This window comes from Nymphalis io, chromosome 17 (genome assembly GCF_905147045.1).
Source record: "Nymphalis io chromosome 17, ilAglIoxx1.1, whole genome shotgun sequence".
NCBI classification, from domain to species: domain Eukaryota; kingdom Metazoa; phylum Arthropoda; class Insecta; order Lepidoptera; family Nymphalidae; genus Nymphalis; species Nymphalis io.
In genome coordinates, this window is record NC_065904.1 from 10542301 (window position 1) to 10565871 (window position 23571).

At 37.7% G+C, this 23571-nt stretch overlaps 1 protein-coding gene across 1 annotated transcript; it reads left to right on the top strand.

Annotated features, from left to right (window-relative positions):
* The first annotated feature begins 830 nt into the window (after window positions 1-830).
* LOC126775153 (CD109 antigen) lies at window positions 831-21875 on the top strand. The gene is made up of 34 exons (XM_050496942.1): window positions 831-892; window positions 1039-1096; window positions 1473-1877; window positions 2841-3021; window positions 3293-3464; window positions 4109-4221; window positions 5280-5420; window positions 5787-6003; window positions 6086-6264; window positions 6642-6788; window positions 7064-7288; window positions 7370-7547; window positions 7759-7934; window positions 8103-8213; window positions 8462-8602; window positions 8909-9058; window positions 9370-9509; window positions 9681-9844; window positions 10082-10305; window positions 10658-10834; window positions 10963-11145; window positions 11285-11521; window positions 12279-12463; window positions 13160-13262; window positions 16469-16630; window positions 16919-17020; window positions 17223-17409; window positions 17626-17780; window positions 17860-17931; window positions 18022-18183; window positions 18384-18577; window positions 18758-18932; window positions 20047-20152; window positions 20716-21875. The coding sequence occupies exons 3-34, from the start codon at window positions 1498-1500 to the stop codon at window positions 20898-20900; spliced, it is 5424 nt and encodes a 1807-aa protein (XP_050352899.1). The 5' UTR covers window positions 831-892; window positions 1039-1096; window positions 1473-1497; the 3' UTR covers window positions 20901-21875.
* The last annotated feature ends 1696 nt before the right edge of the window (window positions 21876-23571 follow it).

A 23571-nucleotide genomic window follows, 5' to 3' on the forward strand; every position in this document is an offset into this window, starting at 1 on the left:
TTTTAAATACGTTTAGTGACAACTGTTATAAAATATAAAAAAAATAATATAACAGTACTGGGCAAACATATGCCGCTGTTTTAAAATTTACCCTAAAGCATCAGGGTAAATTTTGTAGGGCCACCCTAATCAGATTTCGGCGGACACTTTTTCATACACAGGGATAGCCCTCCATACTTCTACCCTCCAAATTTATATTATAGCAACCTGGAATGCTACATATACTAGTGATATAAAATTATAAGGCTATAAATGAATAAAAAATTTTAATTATCCTTTTGAGCACATCACAGTAGAAATGATATTGCATAACTATTCGTAAAAAATATATTTGAACATTTGATTTCTTGAAAGTCAAGAAAAAACTAAATGTTAAGATTTTCAATTATAAGGCATATTCAAATTTTTTTTTTATAGAATATGAAGGCGGACGAGCATATGGGCGACCTGATGGTAAGTGGTTACCAACGCCCATAGACATCGGCATGTAAGAAATGTTAACCATTGCTTACATCACCAATGCGCCACCAACCTTGGGAACTAAGATGTTATATCCCTTGTGCCTGTGATTACACTGGCTCACTCACCCTTCAAACCTGAACACAACAATAACCAAGTACTGCTATTTTGCGGTAGAATATCTGATAAGTGGGTGGTAACTACCCAGACGAGCATGCACAAAGCTCTACCACCAGTAAAAATATATATTTTTAGTCATTTATTGAATAAAATTCAAATTATTAATTAGCATGTGTAGTAGTGACTTAACTTTAAGTAAGCTTCCGGTTTCTTAACTACGGTTTGTTGATGTCAATTCAAATTGTCATTAACCGGGCGTGGTGCGGCTGCGTCGAACGGGTTTTGGCTTTGGTTGGATACTTTTCAGCGTGAAGTGAGTAATGTGACGGTGTAACGAACTTGTTTATATATCGTAAACAGATTTTTGCAATAATTTAAAAGGATTGTATGATTGACGAATATACAATTATTGTATATCCCCTAATAATTGTCTATTGTGCAATGTTTGTGTTTTTGTAGTGTATATTGTGTAAAAACAAAAAGCCAGGCGTTTCCATGGGCGTTAACTTCAGGTTAAGTAAGTGTAACTTATTATTGAATTAAAATTAGGGCTAATCATGTCTTGAGCTGTTTAGCGAAGTCGCCAGTGTAGATTTCAGTTCAATATTGTAATTCAAATATCATTAATATATTAAAAATTATGAATGTTGTTTATAATTTGACTGAAAACTGAAACAAAACAGACATGCCGCTATTGTTGTTGTTAATTTTACGAAAACATAAGACACTTAGTTTATTTTAAAAGTAACAATCCTTTTTAGAAATCTTACAATATTATAAGATTAAGCTTTATAAGATTATCTGGAATAACATTAATAAAAATAAATTGTATTCAAAATTAGACAAATAATCCTATGGCTTAAAATTGATACTTATGTGAGATATTTTTTCAGGCTAATGAAATTATAAGACTGAATTATGAATTTTAAACTTATATACATCATACCAATATTAATACTGCAGTCATGCTCAGCCCAGGATTACGGTTCACCTACATACAATCCCGATAATCAGCTGAACCCAACAAATGACTACAATACAAATGAGCCGAAATATGACAGTACAAACAGAAGATATTCAAATAGAAATCAATTTGATGTAAACCAATACGATTCTAATCGTAATCAGAATAACGATCAGAGATACAACCAATACGATACCAGAAATGATCCAACATATAATAAAAATCCGTTTAGTTCTGATAATACACCGAGACCATCATGGGATGGCAGTCGTACTTACAGCACTTCTTATAAAAGTGCTGAATTGGAACATGAAAGCGTTATTATCAATGAAGCGTGAGTAAAATATTATATTTATTGAAATGTGTAAGACATTATAAATTTATTTATTAAAAAGGTAAATTGCTACATGATAAACTTACCATCTGTCAATTGACATTATAAGAGACTAGCCTTTCTTTTATTCATTGGCAAATTGAAAAGTATTGTATTAAGTTGCTCTTTTGTCTATAATAATTAAGGTAGCAATCAATTTTTGATATTTAAACAGCAATACAATGCACTGTTCTATAGTGTAATACCTGGTTTTTTTTATAGTATAGGAAGGTGGATGAGCATATGGGCCACCTGATGGTAAGTGGTCACCAATGCCCATAGACATTGGCATTGTAAGAAATGTTAACCCTCGCCCACATCGCTAATGCGCCACCAACCTTGGGAACTAAGATATTATGTCCCTTATGTAATTTGTATAATACGACCGAAGTTATAGTGTAAAATGTAGAAAAGTGATTTTTCTTATATAAAGTGTAAGTAAGTAAAATCAGTTGTATCAATCATCAGTATATGATTATCCTTATAATTTCAAATGTAACAAGTTGAACTATTTATAATTGTTTATTACATTGTTATTAAATTAAAGTTAGTAATAAATTCAAAGATTTTATATAAAACTGTAAAAAGAATCTTACTATTACAATAACAAGATAAAGACTACCATTATTCAAAAGTAACTAGCTTTTATTTACTTAAAAGAGTGTGTGAAATTTTTTATAAGTTTTACAACAATTTTATCAATATTAATTTTGTAAAACTTACTCTAGACCTAAAAAAAAAATACCATAGTAATAATAATAATAATATTATTTAAATTATAGTTTTATATTAATTTCTTATGTATTGATTAATGAAGAAACAGCTTGATTCTGTATAAGCAAATATATTACATTTGGAAGGTATTATTAAAGCTATATGCTTACAAGATAAATGTGTACATAAATTTATTTAACTTATTTGCAGCACATACTTCATTGTTGCCTCTCAAATGGTTCGGCCAGGCCAAATATATAAAATATCAGCTAATATACTGAGAGCCCGTCTCCAGATGACAATCAGAGCCTCTATATCATGCAATGGAGTGGAAATAGCAGATGTTATTGAGAAAGTAAAGGAGGGAGTGCCTGAAATTCTTAATATGAGAGTAAGTAGTAATTAGAATTTACATTCTGCACTGGTGGTAGCTTTACATTTATTAAATATAATTTTGTAAAATGATGATCCAAAAGTGCTTGTGAAAACGTAAAATAAAGTACATTTTATGGTTAGCTTAAAATAATCACATACTGGTTTTATGATTATAAACTGCAGAGCTAAAGTAATGTGCATAAAAATTATAGTAATAAATAATCAGGTTATTTTAATTAGATCAATTAAAGATTGTCTACATAATTGAAAATCGTTTAATCTCTTAGGTTCCAGCTACATCAGTCCCAGGTGACTACAAATTACGCGTTGAAGGCTTGTATTTAGACGACCCATTCGGAGGACGCGCATTTGTAAACGAATCACAACTGACCTTCTCACGAAGATTCATGACAATATTTATACAAATGGACAAGCCTGTTTATATGCAGAGTCAGACAGGTAATTTACATTATTCATCAAGTCCCACTACTATTAATTAATTAATTATTTTTTTGATACTGTACTAAAACAATCAAAATGTTCATTCCTACAGCAGGTAGGCAGCATTTGTTCTAAATTTAAGCAGTTTATCCTAAATAGTTTGGTCTTCAACAAACAACTAATAGTTAAGTGCCAGGTTTATTTTGGGAACTAACGACTCTGAGAGTTAAAAGATGTTGTGTAACAGAAAGTAAGGTAGCCAAGTGGGTTAAATTGAGGAAATAACTATTCATATAACATTCTAAACTATCGTTTTGTATTTTTATTATTACTATTCGTTTATAAACATAAATAAATGCCTTGTTTATTATAACAAAAATGCATCCATCTTTGTGTAATATTTTTCTATATATCGATACCCTGTCATATGGTATTCCTATATGCGTACATATTCACCAAAAACATGAATAAAAGTTTTTGTAACTTATAAATAAATTGGTCTAGATATAAATATTATTTATGCAGTTATTAATATGATTGCTAAACATATGTCAAAAATGTGATTTATTAAATCTTTTATTTCAAAATTATTTTTAATGGTTACGTTAAAGAGCGTTTGAATTATTTGGTCCGCATTTTATTAAATTAAAATTTGTTTTCAGTTCGATTTCGTGTGATACCGATAAATACAGAGCTGAAGGCGTTTGGACGAGCTATCGACGTCTTTATCCTCGATCCTAACCGACGTATCATGAAAAGATGGCTATCAAGACAGGTGATTCTTTTTTTTATAACAGATTTTTAAATACCCTTTAAGTAGATAATTATTATTATAAATGTTAACAATTGGTTTTTATATATATGTTTTTAAAATGGCAATTTTTTATACATAAGTGTTGATGCGATGACCACTATTCTAATTGTGTAATAATTTTGAATATGGGTATTATTTTCGAAAAAGACAAAATTCACAATAGCACAATCCAATCACAGGAAGAGTAATGGGAAATAATCAACTTTGCTATTTAATCGACATGATAATACTGGTTGAAAAAATTATGATATTAATTATGAATTTGCAAAATATGCCGTTTTCAATGTTGGTAAGATGATATCGGTACTTTGGAAGTAAAATAAAAGTGGATAAGTAGTTAAATGAAATATTGTTGTTGTATAAATAAAGATATTTTGACCAGTACCAGACCAGTACCAGACCAGTATCGTATTGTGCATAATATAGCAGAGCTATTAGCATATCGCATAAAATATGTAAATCTCAAGTTTGTTTATTTTTCTTTCCTTTTCAATTGGATTAGGGTAATACAGTGTCAGTTGAACAATGAACTCATAACTTGAAATGTGTTTTGCAAAAATCTGCCATTGTGCGTCGTGACATTACAGTTTTAGCTCAAATTCATAATTGCTCAAGACAATATTGTAACACAATATTTATAGTCTTTTCATGTAATGATGATTAACCCAAACTTATTGTTTGGTGGTGATCAGATTATGTTTTTAAAAAGAAAGAAAATTGCGCTTCTTTAAGTTAATTTAAGAAGATTTTATTGTCTTCACATTATTTTACAACAATAGAATTGAAATTAGTATCTAGTGTTGTTTGAGCCAACTCCAAACAAGCTTTCAATTTGTTTTTTTTTTGCCTGATTGAAAATAAATATATTCTTTTAAAAAAAAATCATTGACACTTATTATTTATTATATTAGTTGGTTCTATAATGTCTATTTATACTTTTGTATCAAGATTTATATAGTAGCATCATCCGTATTTATTTTATTTGTTATAATTTTTAATAAATTTGTATTGTTTAATAGAGCAACTTCGGAACGGTGAGCCTGCAATATCAGCTGTCGGATCAGCCGCTGTTCGGCGAGTGGACGGTGCGGGTGGAGGCGCTGGGGCAAGTGGAGGAGGCCCAGTTCCTAGTCGAGGAGTACTATCAGACCAGATTCGAGGTGAGATATACTTTTTATTATGAAAATACTTTGGTATATACAGAAATCGATACCTTGTTATTCTGCAAAAAAGAGCTGTCCAATCTATTTTTAATCTTGGAGCCCGGGAAGTTTTTAATAAAGTGTAAGTGTAAGGTACACTTACAGTTGCGTATAATATGTTTACAAAAATGTTATATATATTCACAATACTATAGATCATTTCGAAAGGAACAGTGACAATCATTGTATAAACAGATAGAGGAAAGATAAACTTAAACAGCTAGTTTCTGACTTAAAGCAAAGACAGTAGATCCTTCCTAGGGCACGGTATTCGTTTTTATAATAAAATGCCGCAGTAATTCAAACTGCATTCGGCACTGGCAGGTGAACGTGACGATGCCGGCGTTCTTCTTCAACACGGAGCAGTACATCCACGGGCGGGTGATGGCCAACTACACGTCGGGCGCGCCGGTGCGCGGCAACCTCACGCTGCGCGCCACGCTGCGGCCCATCCCGCAGTACCGCCCGCTGCACTTCCGCCGCGGACAGTTCAACAACCGCGCGCCCGCCGGCCCGCAGCCCTCCTCGCAGTACACGCAAGGTACCGCCCGACCGGCGCCCGCCCTCGTCGTCGACCTTCATCCGGGACTACTTCCGTATTACGAATGATTTGTTTTTTTTAGTTCGCCCGAATTACAATCCGTACCTGTACAACGAGTCGGGTCGTTCGCCGTACGACCACGACGGGCTGGTGGACGAGTACGGACGGCCGCTTAACTATCGGCCCGGGCAGCCTAATCAGATCGATCAACCGGATTGGTGGGTCGATCCGCAGAAGGTCACCCATAGGATGTTTAATTTTGTAAGTCATTGGATTTAATATTTATATTTTTTAAAGTATAAGACCAATAAAATACTAAGTCGCCTGTCTATGTCGTCAAATATTTGATTAATAGAGGGTATTTTTGAATATTTTAACGAGTAATCAAGTCTTTGATATATCTTAATGTCATTCATAATGTTATATTTATTAGCATATAATACTCGTGGTAGAATACTTGTTGTAGTACTATATATTTACGGATATTATTCATAACATATAATTAAATACTAAATACCTAATATAAATAACTGTATATTCCAATACAAATATATTTTTATTTTTTTTTGCACCAGTACTCTAACATTTCTGATATTTAAAAAAAAAATATTAAGTTATAATAATTTTTCTTAATACAGGATGAAAAATATCCGTTCTGGATGCCGAGGCCGGATCCGATCGAGCTCGCACATCTGAACATTCCAAACAATTCCCCGTACAGCACTTCCTCTACCTACAATTACTACAACAACCCTGACTACCATAAACTGCCGTATTTTAGATTCGTAAGTATAACTAACATTGTATTGCTCCAAAGTGTGTTTAAAAAAAATTTAAGCTTGTGTTAATTTTTTAAATAGTTTAGTGTATTTAGGTGTATTGTATTAAAGCTTAGCAACTAAAGATAAATGAATTGAGCCTCAATAATCCTTCATGGCGAAACAAGACAAAGAAATAATGCCACGCTTAAATGTGTTATTCTATAATTCCTCATGTATGTGGATTAGTAAAATTTTAAATATAGTTATCTTATACAAATTTACATTACATAAATTTTCAGTTCAATGGGACATACAACTTCAAGTACCCCATGTCTGAGCTAGCTCAGCTGGTGCCTACCCTGGACGGCGTGGAAGTCATCATCACCGCATCCGTCGGTGATCCGTTCCTGGACGAGGTGATCGAAGGTTACAGCATAGCTAGAATCTTCAACTCATCGCTGTCGGTAACCTTCCTCGGAGGCGAACTGCAGGTTTTCAAGCCGGCTATGCCGTTTGATGTTTACGTGAGTATACTGAGCTACACTGTCCCCTGTCGTGTCGCGAGTGTCCGCCCTCGGAGCGCCTACAGCCGCCGCTGTCCGCAGATGGCGGTGTCGTACCACGACGGGTCGCGGCTGCCGGCGTGGCAGGCGGCGGGCGTGTCGCTGCACGTGTCGGGCACGCTGGAGGGGCGCGGGGGGGCGCTGCAGCCGCGCCGCCCCGTGCTGTTGCCGGGGCACGACGCCGTGTGGCATCTGCGGCTTGACCTTTACGACCTGCTCGGTCAGTACCCGACCTGTCTATATTCTTAGTTCAGCTTAAACAGGTTGTCAATGCACAATTTCGAAAATGACTAATGATAACACTATAAAGTTTGTCTTAAATCCAACGATGATATCGTAGGCTCGGAGTATAGTAACTCTCGAGACAATTTTTATAATATACGAAAATCTTAATTTAAGCGTTTAGTTAAAGCTTATGATCATCGTCACAGGTCTGGAGAAGGATCCGAACTACCGTGAGGTGCTGAACAGCGTGACGGGCATCCGCCTGAGCGCCACGATGACGGACGCGCTGGGCGGGCGGGCGGCGGCCGACGTGCGGCTGCTGGCGCACGTCAGCCCCGACCACCACCACATACGCGTCTCCACCTCCACTACCGACGCCAAGGTACACTTTTGATGTTTCAGTTGTTAATAAGTAATCCAACTGCATCACGAATGAAATTAATTAGTATAGTCGTAGAAAACATTACAATGATCACTGTGAGACGGATTGGCGAGTATCGATCTTCCTAGGAGGGGAGAATTCTAATTTGTTTCATTTTTTCCCGATCAGGTTGGGGAGTACGTCATTTTCCACGTGCAGAGTAACTTTTATATGGAGTCCTTTAACTACGTGCTTATGTCGAAAGGCATCATCATAACCAGCGGCCAAGAGATTATGCAGGTATCTTTTTTAAAATGAATACTTATAGAACAATGTAAGTAGTATACATAGTATATCAGTTGTCCGATTCCCACATAGTACAAGCTCTGCTTAGTTTGGGATCAGATGGCCGTGTGTGAATAATGTCCCAGGATAATATTATTATTATTAATATTAAAGAAATCACTTCTATTTATTTTCAAACATTTCTATTTATTATCATAGAACAATATTATGGGTAAAGTATACAGTAATATAATGCGCCGCAGGAGGGCGTGCGCACGTTCGCGGTGAGCGTGTCCGCGGAGATGGCGCCGGTGGCCACGCTGCTGGTGTGGGCGCACCGCCGCCGCGCGCTCGTGCTGGCCGACTCGCTCACCTTCCCCGTCAACGGCGTGTCCACCAACAACGTAAGCCTCCTGCACTGATTATTCATTGCGAAAAAACAAATACCTATTTGGAAGAATTACCTCACACGTGAGTACAGTCAGCAAAAAAAACTCAGGTTTTATTGTTTGCTATCACATCATTTATATTCGATTTCAAACACTGTAACGGGAAACCGTATAGATTAATTAAACAATGAATAGTATGTACCTTGTAAATATATGATAGGTAGCGTATCAAGAAACAGGCACTGTTTAGTAAATAGCAAAGGTTTATACATACTAATGACGTAAATTCAATCGATTTAAGTCCACGCCATGTGATTCCAGTTCACGGTGCACGTGAACAACCGCAAGCATCGCACGGGCGAGCGCGTCGAGGTGGCCATCTACGGCGAGCCCGGCGCCTACGTGGGACTGTCCGGTATCGACCACGCCTTCTACACTATGCAAGCCGGAAACGAGCTCTCCTACGCCAAGGTCGGTTACCACCTACATTTACAGCCTATAAATATTGAACTACTATACAATTACCTCTCCCGTTAACTTTACCGCGGCTTTATCAGTCTCGTGCAGAGTGCTCGTGTGAGTACTCACGATGTTTTTCTCCATTGCCGAGCACAAGGACATGAAAATATAGTATAGTGCTTGGATTTGAACTCGCAAATTTTCGATTAACATTCACGTGTTCTACCCACGGAGTCGAACGGGGTCTTCTTACACATTTTTGCTTTAGCATGTTGATGCTGATTTAAAGACCTAAATCATTAATTTTTAAAAAATATGCTCAGGTAATATCAAAAATGTCTCACTTCGACGAGGCAACGAACGGCACATTTGCATACACTTGGCGCTCGCACTTCGGCGACGCTGACGAACTCGTGTACTTCCCTTCGCCGAGTTTTGGTATCGACGCCAACCGCACCTTTGAGTAAGTATCACACGCATGTATATTTTGCCTGCCTGTATTTTGACTCTTGTTAGGTCTCCATCAATTGTTTTGTGTCAAAAAACTATTCATTATGTGAATAGATATTAATATTAGAGATCTATTCTCTTAATGTATTTAATCACCAATGTGTTAAATGTTGCGTGTGCGCAGTTTCGCTGGTTTGATAGTGATGAGCGACGTGGCGGTGTGGCGCCGGCCCAGCCAGTGCAACGTGTCGCTGGGCTACGCGGAGTGCCTGGACGGGGCCTGCTACCCGTTCGACAAGCGCTGTGACGGCACCCCCGACTGCGCAGACAGGACTGATGAAGCTAATTGTTAGTATCGTTTACGTTTTTCTTACTTCCGACCGGTGAGTGAGGCCCTAGGCTGCCAGAACTATTGAAAAGTACCGATTTTTTCGCTTCGATATTTGTCGAAAAACTTAATCGTCAGTTTTATTTTCCAGATTAGTCAGTAGTCGTGATTGATACGTTTTTCATATCTGATATGAATAATATAATTCGTGTCGTAGTGATTCGTACCTAGAAGTAATCGATTGTGACGTACCGCAGGCAAGCACGACGACTCGTTCGAGCTGGCGCACTTCCGCAAGTTCCGCTTCAACCGCATCCTGCGGCAGTACGAGAACGTGTGGCTGTGGCGCGACGTGAACATCGGGCCGCACGGGCGCTACGTGTTCACGCTGGACGTGCCGGCCGCGCCCGCGCACTGGACGCTGTCCGCCTTCGCCATGTCGCCCGGCGCCGGCCTCGGCATGCTGGCGCGCCCGCTCACCGTGAGTGCACGTGTCAACATCGGCATTTGTCGTAGCGTTTCGACGTTTTCTAGGATTTATTAAAAAAACGGAGATAATACAACCTATATCCAAAATAAACGTAAAAAAAATGTACACAAAAGTAATTGGTAAACTAAAAATTATATACTAAATGTAATATAAAAAATATCTAATAAACGCTTTGTGAGTATTTCAAACATCTTACTAACGATCTTCGTCTAAGATGTACTTTTTCAAAACATTAGTCCATTACGGCATTATCAAATTCTCTAAACCAAACAAACAAACTGAGCTTAATCCGTAATAACAAAATTAGAAGAAGTAATTATTTAAACTGAATATTCTCTCTCAGTACGTAGGCATTCTACCCTTCTTCATAAAAGTGGAGGGACCGGATCGCTGCAAGCAGGGCGAGCAGCTCGGCCTGCGCGTGGCCGTGTTCAACTACCAGCCGCAAAACATCGAGGCCGTCGTCGTGCTCGCCTCGTCGCCGGACTACAAGTTCGTGCACGTGGAGGAGAATGGAATTGTCAGTGAATGGAATTACGTTCATAAATGATATAGTTTTTCTATTTAACTAGTTTAGAGTTAATTTCGTCGCCGTTAAACATGAATATAATATCGGGAGTGCTCAATGGTACGTTTCCGGTCGGCCAGGTGCGGTCGTACAACCCGCGCACGTCGTTCGGCGAGCACCAGTTCTTCGTGTACATCCTGGCGGGCGACGCGGCCGTGGTGCACGTGCCCGTGGTGGCGGCGCGCCTGGGCCGCGTGCGCGTCGACGTGCTGGCCGCCACGCTGCAGGGCACGCACCGCGCCTCCAAGTACATCACCGTCGAGGTGCCGCCGCTAACGTTCCTCCTCATTACAAATAACATACTTTGTGGCCTTAAATATCTTTACGTTACGTGACTGTTAGAACATAATCAAAATAATAGATGATTATAATATTATAGAATAAAATAAAAATCCTCTGCAGGCCGACGGCATCCCGCAGTATCGACACCAGTCCATTCTGCTGGACCTGTCGAATCGCGCCTACGTATTCCAGTACATGCACGTCAATGTGACAGAGACGCCCATCATCCCGTACGAAGTGGACCGATACTACGTGTTCGGGTCGAACAAAGCGAGGATATCTATAGTTGGCGACGTGGTGGGACCGCTCTTCCCTACGATGCCAGTTAACGCGACTAGTCTCCTCGATCTACCGATGGTGTGTTTGCGATGTGTCATATATATCTAGGATTTATTATCGTTGAGAGGGTTAATAAAACACATGTTTATAGCTTGACGTCGACGAGTATCCGTAATCCGTAATCCGTAACAGCCTGTGAATGTCCCACTGCTGGGCTAAAGGCCTCCTCTCCTCTTTTTGAGGAGAAGGTTTGGAGTTTATTCCACCACGCTGCTCCAATGCGGTTTGGTAGAATTCACATGTGGCAGAATTTCAGTGAAATTAGACACATGCAGGTTTCCTCACGATGTTTTCCTTCACCGTAAAGCACGAGATGAATTATTATCACAAATTAAGCACATGAAAATTCAGTGGTGCTTGCCCGGGTTTGAACCCACGATCATCGGTTAAGATTCACGCGTTCTTACCACAGGGCCATCTTGGCTTTTTATATCGACGAGTATATTGAATAAAATATTTCATTATATTATAAGTAGTACAGTAGTATGTAATACTACTGTACTACTTATTAAATACATTCTTAATATAGACCACAAGTTAACATCAATATTTTTATTTAATACTTTTGAAAGACCACACTCGCTTGTTGTCTAAAATCTACAATTAGGTCGAAAAACCGATGTCATAAAACTGATAACACTCGGCGATAAAAAAAAAATGAAGCACAATGAGATATTGTTATTGCTCAAATTCATTTTAAATTTAATTTGTAAATATTTTGTTAAAATGTTCATTATATGTGCCTTTAGTATTAATGATAGTAAATGTTTGACAGGATTCAGCAGAACAGAACATGTTCAGCTTCGCCGCGAACATGTACTTGACACTCTACATGCGTCTCATCAATCAACGGAACCGCACGCTCGAGCGCGACGCCTTCTACCACATGAACATCCTGTATCAGAGGCAGCTGTCCTTTATGAAGCCAGATGGCTCCTTCAGCCTGTTTCGCAGTGACTGGTAAATGAATTTCAAAATCTTATCAATTATAATGGTGTTACTACATGGCCGGCTTTGTTTCCGGTTGATTGACAAATTGATGTCGCGTCTGCTCACCAACGCCTCCGAAACTTTTCGTTTTTGTCTTGGAGAGTGTTAGCGGTGTTGTATGCAATTGAAAATGCAATTTTTCTATTCCATTCACATAAATCATGCTACACGATAAGGCGAATTGGCGCGCTATCGACATAAATATTGGTGCCAAGACACTGGTAAACCCGACGGCATGGATGAATTCGCGATAATAATACCTTTTTATTTTTTTATATTAAAAAAGCCGAGATGACCCAGTGGTAAGAACGCGTGAATCTTAACCGATAATCGTGGGTTCAAACCCGGGCAAGCACCACTGAATTTTCATGTGCTTAATTTGTGATTATAATTCATCTCCTGCTTTACGGTGAAGGAAAACATCGTGAGGAAACCTACATGTGTCTAATTTCGCTGAAATTCTGCCACATGTGTATTCCACCAACCCGCACTGGAGCTGCGTGGTGGAATAAGCTCCAAACCTTCAAAAAGGGCGAGGAGGCCTTAGTCCAGCAGTGGGACATTCACAGGCTGTTACAGATACGGTTTTTTTATACATAAACTTAAATGAATTAATATCGAAGTAACATTTGAGTTACATGATATTTAAGTCATTTAATTTTACAGGAACCAATCGGCATCAAGTGTATGGCTGACGTCATTCTGCGCTAAGATATTCCAAGATGCGTCCTTCAACGAGTGGGAGAACTTCATATATATTGATCCTGATGTAAGTTGTCGTAAATTACTATTTATTTTATATTAAAATCAAAACTATTTGACACAACAGACGGTAAAATGATAATAATAATTTCCTGGGACATTTTTCACACACGGCCAGATTCCATTAGGCTTGTATTTTGTTATTTGAATTAAGCTTGTACAAACCGGACAACTGATATACTACATACACTACTTTTCATTTTACATACTTATGTAATAAAAATACGTATGTATAGATAATTATACCCAGACCATGCTGGGAATGGAATACTACATTCCTAGCTCAGATCTCGTCAGTAGGAGTACGCGTAACCGTTGGTTCACTCTTGAATGTGCCGATGCTGTATCAGCTAAGCAGGCGGCATATCGCAAGTGGATCAACGGCTGCATTAGCGGGGCATCTAACATTGACTCACTGAAAGCAAACTATAATAAAAATTCCAAGTCCTGTAGAAAGGCATACACGAGAGCGGATGCACAGCGCATTGTACAGATTGGTCATGACCTTGTTTCGCATCCTAGGGGCTCCCGTAGCTTCTGGCGTCTGACCAAGTCTGTGCAAAACAATTTCTGCCAACCTTCGCTGCCACCGCTCAGAAATCCGGACGGATCGCTAGCTCACAGTCCGCAAGAGCAAGCTGATCTCCTGGCTAAACTCTTTGCCGACAATTCCGTCATCGATGATTGTAGTGCACTGCCACCTACAATACCTGCATGTGGCCATACGATGCCTGACATTAAAATCAGGCAACGTGATGTGCGTGCGGAGCTGCAATCACTTGATGTACGGAAAGCTAGCGGTCCCGATGGAATACCAGCCATAGTGCTGAAGAAGTGCGCAGCGGCGCTGTCTCCTGTGTTAACGCGCCTGTTCCAACTTTCTCTCTCTTCGGGAAGTGTGCCGGAGGCTTGGAGAAGAGCTAATGTGCAAGCGGTTCCCAAAAAAGGGGATCGGTCTGACCCGGCAAATTATCGGCCAATAGCTATCACCTCAGTACTTTGTAAGGTGATGGAACGGATTTTAAACAACCAACTGATCCATTACCTAGAAGATCACTCTTTAATTAATGATCGTCAATACGGGTTTCGACCAAAACGGTCCACAGGTGATCTTCTAGCGTACGTAACGCACCTCTGGGGTGAAGCTATCGACAAGCATGGAGAATCGTTGGTTGTCAGCCTCGATATCTCCAAGGCTTTCGACAGGGTCTGGCACAGAAGTCTTCTCTCCAAGCTGCCGGCATATGGTCTGCCTGCTCAGCTATGCACCTGGATTGCCAGCTTCCTACACAAGCGTAGCCTTCGTGTTTTAGTAGATGGTTGCGCTTCACAATTCTATGTAGTGAATGCTGGGGTCGCCCAGGGATCTGTGCTATCTCCCACACTCTTTCTTTTGCATATCAATGATATGCTCTCTCTTGGGAACATACATTGCTATGCAGACGATAGTACAGTGCATGGTGGATACCACGGACGCGCAGTGGCTGGGCGAGCGGAAATTGAGGAGAGGCGGAAGAATCTTGTCATTGAACTCGATAGGACGTTAGAGCTCATCGCCAAATGGGGCTCTGATAATCTTGTTGAGTTTAATGCCAAGAAAACACAGGTATGCGCTCTCACGGCGAAAAAGTCAACATTTTCCCCTCTTCCCTCCCTCTGTGGTACTCCGCTGGTGATGCAAAGCAAAATCGCCATGCTGGGGATTGACGTTCGCTGCGACCTTAGTCCAAGGGATTACATCGAGGCTGTTATAAAAACAGCTTCACGGAAACTCGGAGTTCTGAACAAGGTGCGGCGCTTTTTCACGCCACAACAACTGTGCCTGCTGTACAAAACACAGGTACGGTCTTGCGTGGAATATTGCTCGCACCTTTGGGATGGCTCCGCTAAGTACCTACTTGAGGCCTTGGACCGGTTGCAGCGACGTGCCGTACGCATTATTGGCGACGTAAAGGTCACAAACACCCTTGAACCTTTACAATTGCGTCGTGAGATAGCAGCACTGAGCGCTTTCTATCGACTGTATCACGGCGAGTGCTCTGAGGAATTATTCTCTCTAATTCCTGCTTCCCCCTTCCTTCTTAAGTCCACGCGAGCTGGTTCTCGATGTCACCGCCTAACTGTGACATCAATTCCATCGCGAACAAAGAAATTTGGCAACTCCTTTCTTTGCCGCACTTCCAAAAAATGGAATTCCTTACCAGCTCACTTGTTCCCCTCCTCTTACAACCCGGGTTCCTTCAAACGAGGCGTGAAGAGGCATCTTGCGGGCCGGCAAGGCGAAGGCGGCTAGTGCAGAACGTTTTTCCCGTCTGTACTGGCCGTCGTCGCGTTTGGACTCTACTACCACTTACCAACAGGTGGAGTAGTCATTTGCCCTCCCGGCGAATATAAAAAAAAAAAAAGACTCAGGACAAACAGACATGTTCATGCACACAAATGTCTGTCCTGGGTGGGAATCGAATTCGGCGTGAAAGGCAAGTATCTACCAACCACGCCAACCGGCCCGTCAATGAGTCTCATGATACAAAGTTACAGCTACTGTCAACATTTACAGTTGGTTAATTCTTATTATGAAGATACGCAAATGGACCAACAGGCCAGGCCAAATGGCAGAGCTAATAGTGGTCACTTTCGCCTATAGACATTGGCACTGTAAGACTGGTGGTAGGGCTTTGTGCAAGCTCGCCTGGGTAGGTCCAATCATCGGATATTCTACCGCAAAATAGCAGTACTTGATTTGTTGTGTTCCGGTTTGGAGGGTGAATGAGCCAGTGTATCTAGGCTCAAGGGACATAACATCTTAGTTCCCAAGGTTGGTGACGCATTGGCGATGTAAGCGATGGTTAACATTACTTACAATGCGAATGTCTATGGGCGTTGGTGACCACTTACTATCAGGTCAGGCCCATTTGCTTGTCCGCCCACCTATTCTATATAATAAAAAAAATAATCATTTACCATTCTTACGCACAATGCGCCGCGAACAATGGGTTTTAAGATGTTATATCAATTGTTATGTATTGTTATTAGGTGTTAAAGCAATTACATTGGTTCCATCTCCCTCCCCACTCACTACTCAGGTAGTTTCGGTATCAATCTAGACTAGAGGGGCCTGTACAAAGACACCAGAGTAGTTATTATATGTGTGCTTCTATAATAACCTTAATGTTTAAATGTTTGACAAAATAAAATGTTAATCTGAAAACTTAGGTAATCTCGATGGCGGTCTCGTGGGTGCTGGAGCATCAACGGCCCGAAGGTGCCTTCTACGAGGTGACGTGGTTGCCAGATCGCAACGCCAACAGCACCATCAACGTGCCGCTCGACTCGCAGCTGTACCGCGATGCCGGGTATCAGTTGAAAGGCCTAAAGGTACTTTAGTATTTTTACAGAAGATAATTGTTAAAAACTAACAAGACAACAAATGATAATAGATATTTATTAATTTAATATAATTCATCTTAATAACGATTTATATTTAATTGGAAACTTTTTAGACATATTTTTGAATTAATAATATTCTGTAAATTAATGAGTATAAATATTTTCAGTAAATTTACTCTCTATTGACATCGATCAAGATAGATTGTAATTTATTTTGTGTAAATATAAATTCTTATGTACACATGTAAAAGAAGTTCATAATAATAAAATTTCCAGGTCAACAATTCGATAATATTGCAACGTAACCTTACACTCACCGCGCAAGTGGTTATTACTCTGGAATCAGTTAAAAACCTCAAGGATATTGGCATACGAGAGGTGAGTCAGCCGAACTACGAAATGCACTATAATATTTTAAAATATTTATTGTGTTGCTCTATAATCAAACTCGACTTATACATTGTATATGTGATATTGTTTATGCATTTATTATGAATTAAATGAAGGATTTTTTATGATTCCTGCTTAATGTTACAAAAGAGTAACAAACAATTGCATGATGTAACGCGTTGTGCGCCAGGGGCTGAGCGCGATGGTGTCGACGGCGCAGCAGCGCGGCGTGGCGTGGCTGGAGCGCCACCTGCAGCTGCTGCACGAGTGTGGGGAGCCGCTGGCGCTGGCGCTCGTTGCCTACGCGCTCACTGCCGCCAAGGCGCCCAGCTCCGAGCACGCCTTCCGCCTGCTCAAGCGCCACCAGCGCACCGAGGGTGAGCGCACAGGCTGACAGAAACACACAGACAACATATCTCGAGCTAATTCGATTGATCTGTCATTCAGTATCTGTGCATATTTCGACAATACTACATACTACTAACCGCACAAGCAGCGTTACACAAAGCATGTCTACCGTCTCCGACCCGTGTCTGGGTGGATGTATCGATCTTTAAACCTTCTCATATTTTTATTTTTTATATTTTATGCAGGTGGACTAGTTTATTGGGGCAAGGAGCCGGTTCCACAGCCGCCGTATAAGATGGAGAATCAGAAACCGTTCTTGTTGCCACGTTTGCCGTACAAGTACGACTCGAATAATATTGCGGCTACAGCCTACGCTCTGTTAGCTTGTATGGACCACCAGGTTTGGATAAGATTTGTGTAAAAATTATGCAATAAACACAATCTTGTGACTTTGATTTAAACTACATTTATATTTTCAGGACAACAATGAACCAATCGTAATGTGGCTCAATTCTCAAAGATTGAGGGATGGTGGCTGGGCTTCTACACAGGTGCGTTATAGATATTAAACACAACCGATATATATTTTTAAACGAAAATGTGGTACAGCAATAAAAGAGAGTTATCATTATCTGTCTTAGGACACATATATAGCACTGCGAGCACTGATCGAGTACACGAACCGCAAACGCCTGCGAGACGTGAGCTCGCTGCACGTGAGCGTGGACGCGGTGGCGCTGCACGGCGACACTCGGACGCTGCGCGTGCGCAACGACAACCTCGCCACCATGCAGACTATCGATGTAAGTATACACGTGATGAAGATACATTTAAGTTAACAGTTTTCAAAATAATCTCAACTAAGAAAGCTTTAAATATAATCGTCGTATCTGGCTTTGGAGGCGACAATATGCCATTTCTTAAGTCGCATTTACCGTGTTTTAAAATAAAAAACGAAAATACCAAGCCCACTCAAATCTGAATGATGTCTGAACTCGCGCAGATCCCGGAGGCGTGGGGCACGGTGAAGGTGACGGCGCGCGGCGCGGGGTACGCCATCCTGCAGATGTCGGTGCAGTACAACGTGGACATCGCGCGCTTCCAGACCAACCCGCCCGAGCGCGCCTTCTCGCTGCTGGCGCACGCGCACTACCGCGGCCGGAACCAGTCGCACATCGACTACCAGACCTGTGCCAGGTCACTTTACTTGCTTTATAAATGGATATATACCAGCATATACATAAGAACGATCCGCTCCAGACAAAAACTATCGCTTGAATTATATTTTTAATTAATTAACTTAATGAATTGAAGAAAATATCAATTAATGCGGTAAAAGTAAAATGAAAATTAGATACATGAGTGCTGTCCCCCCAGTTGGACGTTGATGTCGGAGTCTCCGCGTTCGGGTATGGCGGTGCTGGAGGTCGGCATCCCCACGGGCTACATGATGCAGCAACAGCGGCTCGACTCGTACGTGCTCTCCCGAGCGGTGCGTACGCTGCAGCGCGCCAAGTACCACCCCGATAAGCTGCTTTTCTACTTTGACTATGTGAGTACCACTTTTATGGGAGTATTATTTTTTTAAGGGCAACTAATAATATGCACGCGATTAGTAAGTACCCGCTGGCCCTTTGGTTATTCACTTTTTGACAGATAAAACTATCGTCATTGTAACATTTTGATTATCGATTCGATTATTGACAATAATAGTCAAAAGTCAACGTCAAAAACCTTTATTCAATACAGAAGCGATACACTTACTTATTGTCGATTGTAATAAATCTAAAGTCTATTCCAATCACAATAGGAGTAACTAGAAACAAACAGTAATTTTAATATTTTAAGTGCTTTGCTGATAACTCAGCTATACTATGCGCTACAAACAGTTCTTGATTAAAATATCTTCATTTGTAATACAGCAATATTCCACTTAACTACTTAATTCCACTTTAATTTACTTCCAAAATTCCTAAAACAATTTTGCCATCATTTTATTAAAATCTCGGAAATGGAGAACGAATACATTTTTATATAATTAAAAAATATGTTATTTTAGTTTTGTCACAAATTTTAGATTTTTTAAAATAGATATTTGTTTATTAATTTGTATAGAATATGCAGTATGAAAATGTTATTAAACATGTAACGTAAGATAACAAATAGCTTAAAATACAGATTTTACTTTTAGAAATACTTTTTTACATTGCCATGCATAACTCAATTTATAGTTTTAAAAATAATCCAAAGTGTACATTCGTCTTTGATATTTCGTATACTGTGTACGGGAGATTATTCCGAACTGTTAAAAGTTTTCTATTACGACCTGGCTTTGTTTAAAAACGAATTGTGATTGAAACTGATTTTGTATTTACGACTTTTTGCTTTTGGATACATTCAATGCATACATTTAATACATTTTATAAATGTAAAGTTATATTTTTACATATGAATCCTTTTTAAACTGATTTACTTTATTTTAATGTATATCTGAAATAAGATTACACAGTTTATATATTTTATTTTTATCCATTTCAAATTGAACTTTTACGTGTCAAAAGGTGAATAACCAAATGGACAGAGTATAACGTAAAATTTATTAAATGCTTATTATATTATATAAGCCATTGTTTTAATTGTTATTTTTATATAAAATTTATTTTCAGCTGGATCATGAAACGACGTGCGTGAACTTCACGATTGAGCGGTGGTACCCCGTCGCTAACATGTCGCGTTACCTGCCCATACGAGTATATGACTATTACGCTCCCGGTGAGTTATCTTGTGTTATCGCTATCGCTATAGGAATCGCTCGACAATACTATTACAAGACATGCAAAGCATAAACAATAGTCAATTGTTTTTGTTATGCATGTTTTGTAACAAACATTGAAATACTTTAAAAAACTCTATTATATCCAACTATCTATGAGACAATATCTATGAGGTTTAGCGAATAGAGAGTGCACCTGTGTTTGCGCACACACTTGTACACTATAATATCTCCTGCGTAGTTGCATAATTTCTCTTGAGATTGGCCGCCGTGGCCGAAATCGGTCTGGAGGACATTATTATATTATATTATATATATATATAATATAATAATGTCTAATAATAAATATAATATATATAATAAATATAATAATAAATATAATATATATATATATATATTATATTTATTATTTATTTATTGTTATTATTGTATCTTTATGTTTTGTCTGTAATGACAAATAATTAGAAAAAACTGCAAGTGGCTTCAAAGCACTGCGTTAGTATGATTTGAATTAAAATGTTAATAAAACTATATAACCCCGTTATTAATTAATATTTCTCAGAGCGTTTCAACGAGACAATATTCGACGCGCTGCCCACGTACCTTCTAAACATTTGTGAGGTGTGCGGCTCGTCTCAGTGCCCGTACTGCGCCATCTACAACGCTGCATCACAGGTCTTCGCCATACCCGTACTGTTGCTACTGACACTCGTCATCTTAGTAAGGAATGTACGTTTAACTACGTAGCGTTCATGAGTATTCGATTAGTGTTACAAAGTGTAATCTACACAAGTAGATTTAGACCAAAATGTATACAAAACAAAAACGGCACAGACTAAATCACAAAAAAAAAATATATATCTGATTATTTCTATTGTTGATAATTCTACACTTATTAAAACTATTAAATTCTTAAATATTCAAATTTACTTTCGAAGAAACGATTGACATTTGTTGTGTCTACATTTTTTGTAATTTCAAATGAAATAAACCAGTGTTTACTAGGCAATAATTGAAAATTAAGAGCTTTATATAAAAATCTCATAGTGATAAAAAATATTAACAATTTTTCGAATGTTAAAAGAGTAAATTACAATATACTTACGATTATGATATGCTAAGCGTCCCCCGTAAAACGAAACATATGAGGTTGTATGTAACATGCGACGACATTTGCATGGAAACAATGACGGACACAAAAATAAAATTTTATCCGAAATTTAAAAAAACAATAGGATTTGTGAAAGGATTCTATTGTAATAAAGCTTAAAACAAATGACACGAAATGTGCAAAAAGATGTTTCTAGTTAATTAAAATTTACCCATCAGATGATTGGACATATCAGATTATTGTATGTAATCGGTTATCATTCGTGGCTTGCCTTCGTTTTCGTTTCTTTAATAAAAATTAATAGAAATTAGTACAGTTTCAGTATCAAGAAGCATTTTCGTGCTTCAGTAATTCGGGTGAAAATAACAGCTACATTGCTTCTTAAAAACGCGCGCGAGTTTGTGCAGTTACACTAACTCGTATCATGGTCCTACTACGATAATAGATCCGAATAATCTTTCTAATCTTAAAAAGCTTTATTGAACTTTTAAATTTTCTTCGAAGAAGTACTTTTAATATTTTTTTAAAGAGTTATCGCATGTATATTCATACCAGTGTAATTTTACAATAAATAATGAACTAAACTAATGAGCTTTTTTGTAAAGGTTTTTTAAATGAAATTAATGATTTGAAACTTTTTTTTTTTTAGAAAAAATTATATAAAAAATATAAATATTTAAAAAGTAAAAAACGTTCAATTAAAATATAAAGCTCAAATATAAAGATCTATTAAAATTAAGCTTACAACTAATAATTCTATATGGCCAAAAATAGACAATTTAATTTGAAACTTGACTTGTCTATTTATATGTTGTCAGCCTACAATTGAATCAGTTTTATTATGTTTATTATTTTTCAATAAGTAAAAAATTGTCTGATTTATGAAAAACCTAATTATTATAAAATTGTCAATAACCACCGTTTAATGGCTAGATTATTTATAATAACTTAATAGTGAATGATAGCTCGTATTATATTTGAATTTAGAATTGTTTTGATTATCTCTATATTTTTGAATGTATACCTATTTCTATTATGGTTTAACTACATTCTTTTATAGCCATCTCCATGTACAGTTCATAGAAGATTTATTGTTTAGAAACCTCTGAAAAAAATATTCCTTAATCCATTCCAACTTAGTTACGTAGTATAATGGAGTGTTCATTTAGATTATGATATTTTGTACAGTTTGTACGAATACTAATGGTTACTTAGGCATTTATTTTACGTATTATATTTTGTTTTTTTATTTCATTGCTATAACTATTGTTTGTGATGCAGTGTACTGTTAAACATTTTTTATAATGTGTTTTATAAAATCAATTTTCTGTATATTCTATATTACAGGTTGTTCATATTTTTCTTTCTAAGAAGAAAGATTTTTTACTATATTCACTTGACTTTGCTTTTTCTCATCTAACAGTACTTTGCAAAATAAACATATTGATGATATATTATTATATTTTTTTTTTGTCTATTAATAGAAACATATCTTGTAAATAAATATTATTTTGTGCTATTAATTAACAACCAAATAATTTACTAATTCTTAAAATCCTCTAGTAATTTGTAATACTATCTCCACATAATTATATATGTAACACTTATGATAAATCGATTGAATCACACATATTAAACAGTGCAAAGTTTAAAATAATGAGATTAGAATTGTTTTAAATACATTCTTAATTTTTAGATACAGAGAAGTATTTAATTTTCTCTCATGTGCAACTTCCAATCTATAATATCAATTGCATTAAATGCAGCCTTGCCTTAAAATATCTATAATCAATTATATATTTAGGCAAAATGCAATCAAATAATATGTGTATATATAAAAGATTTATATTTTTCATCTAGATTAAGACTAGCTTTTTGAATTTTGTATAATTTTTTTAAAATACTAATAATAGATTATTGAAACATTGCAATACATGTTTAAAGACAATGTCAATGAAAATGCCTTATTTGTCGAAGACAATACAGAAGTGGATACTTTGAATACAAATATTTTATATATTTTAAATGTATTTTTGTTTATAAGAATCATATGTATTAATATTTTATGACAAATTGGCAATACAAAAATTTGTTTGGCCATTGCCTTTCTTGAATGTACAAATCTAAAATTACCGTCCAGAGTATATGATTAAAAAAATGAATGCTGTATTTATGAATCTCGTAGACATTATAAGTTTCATTACTTAATTAGTTTCCGTCCAAAATTACCAATGACTGATTTTTATTTTTACTTTTCTATGTATTTACTTGTGTGTAATATCATAAGTTTTAACCCAACTTAAGTAT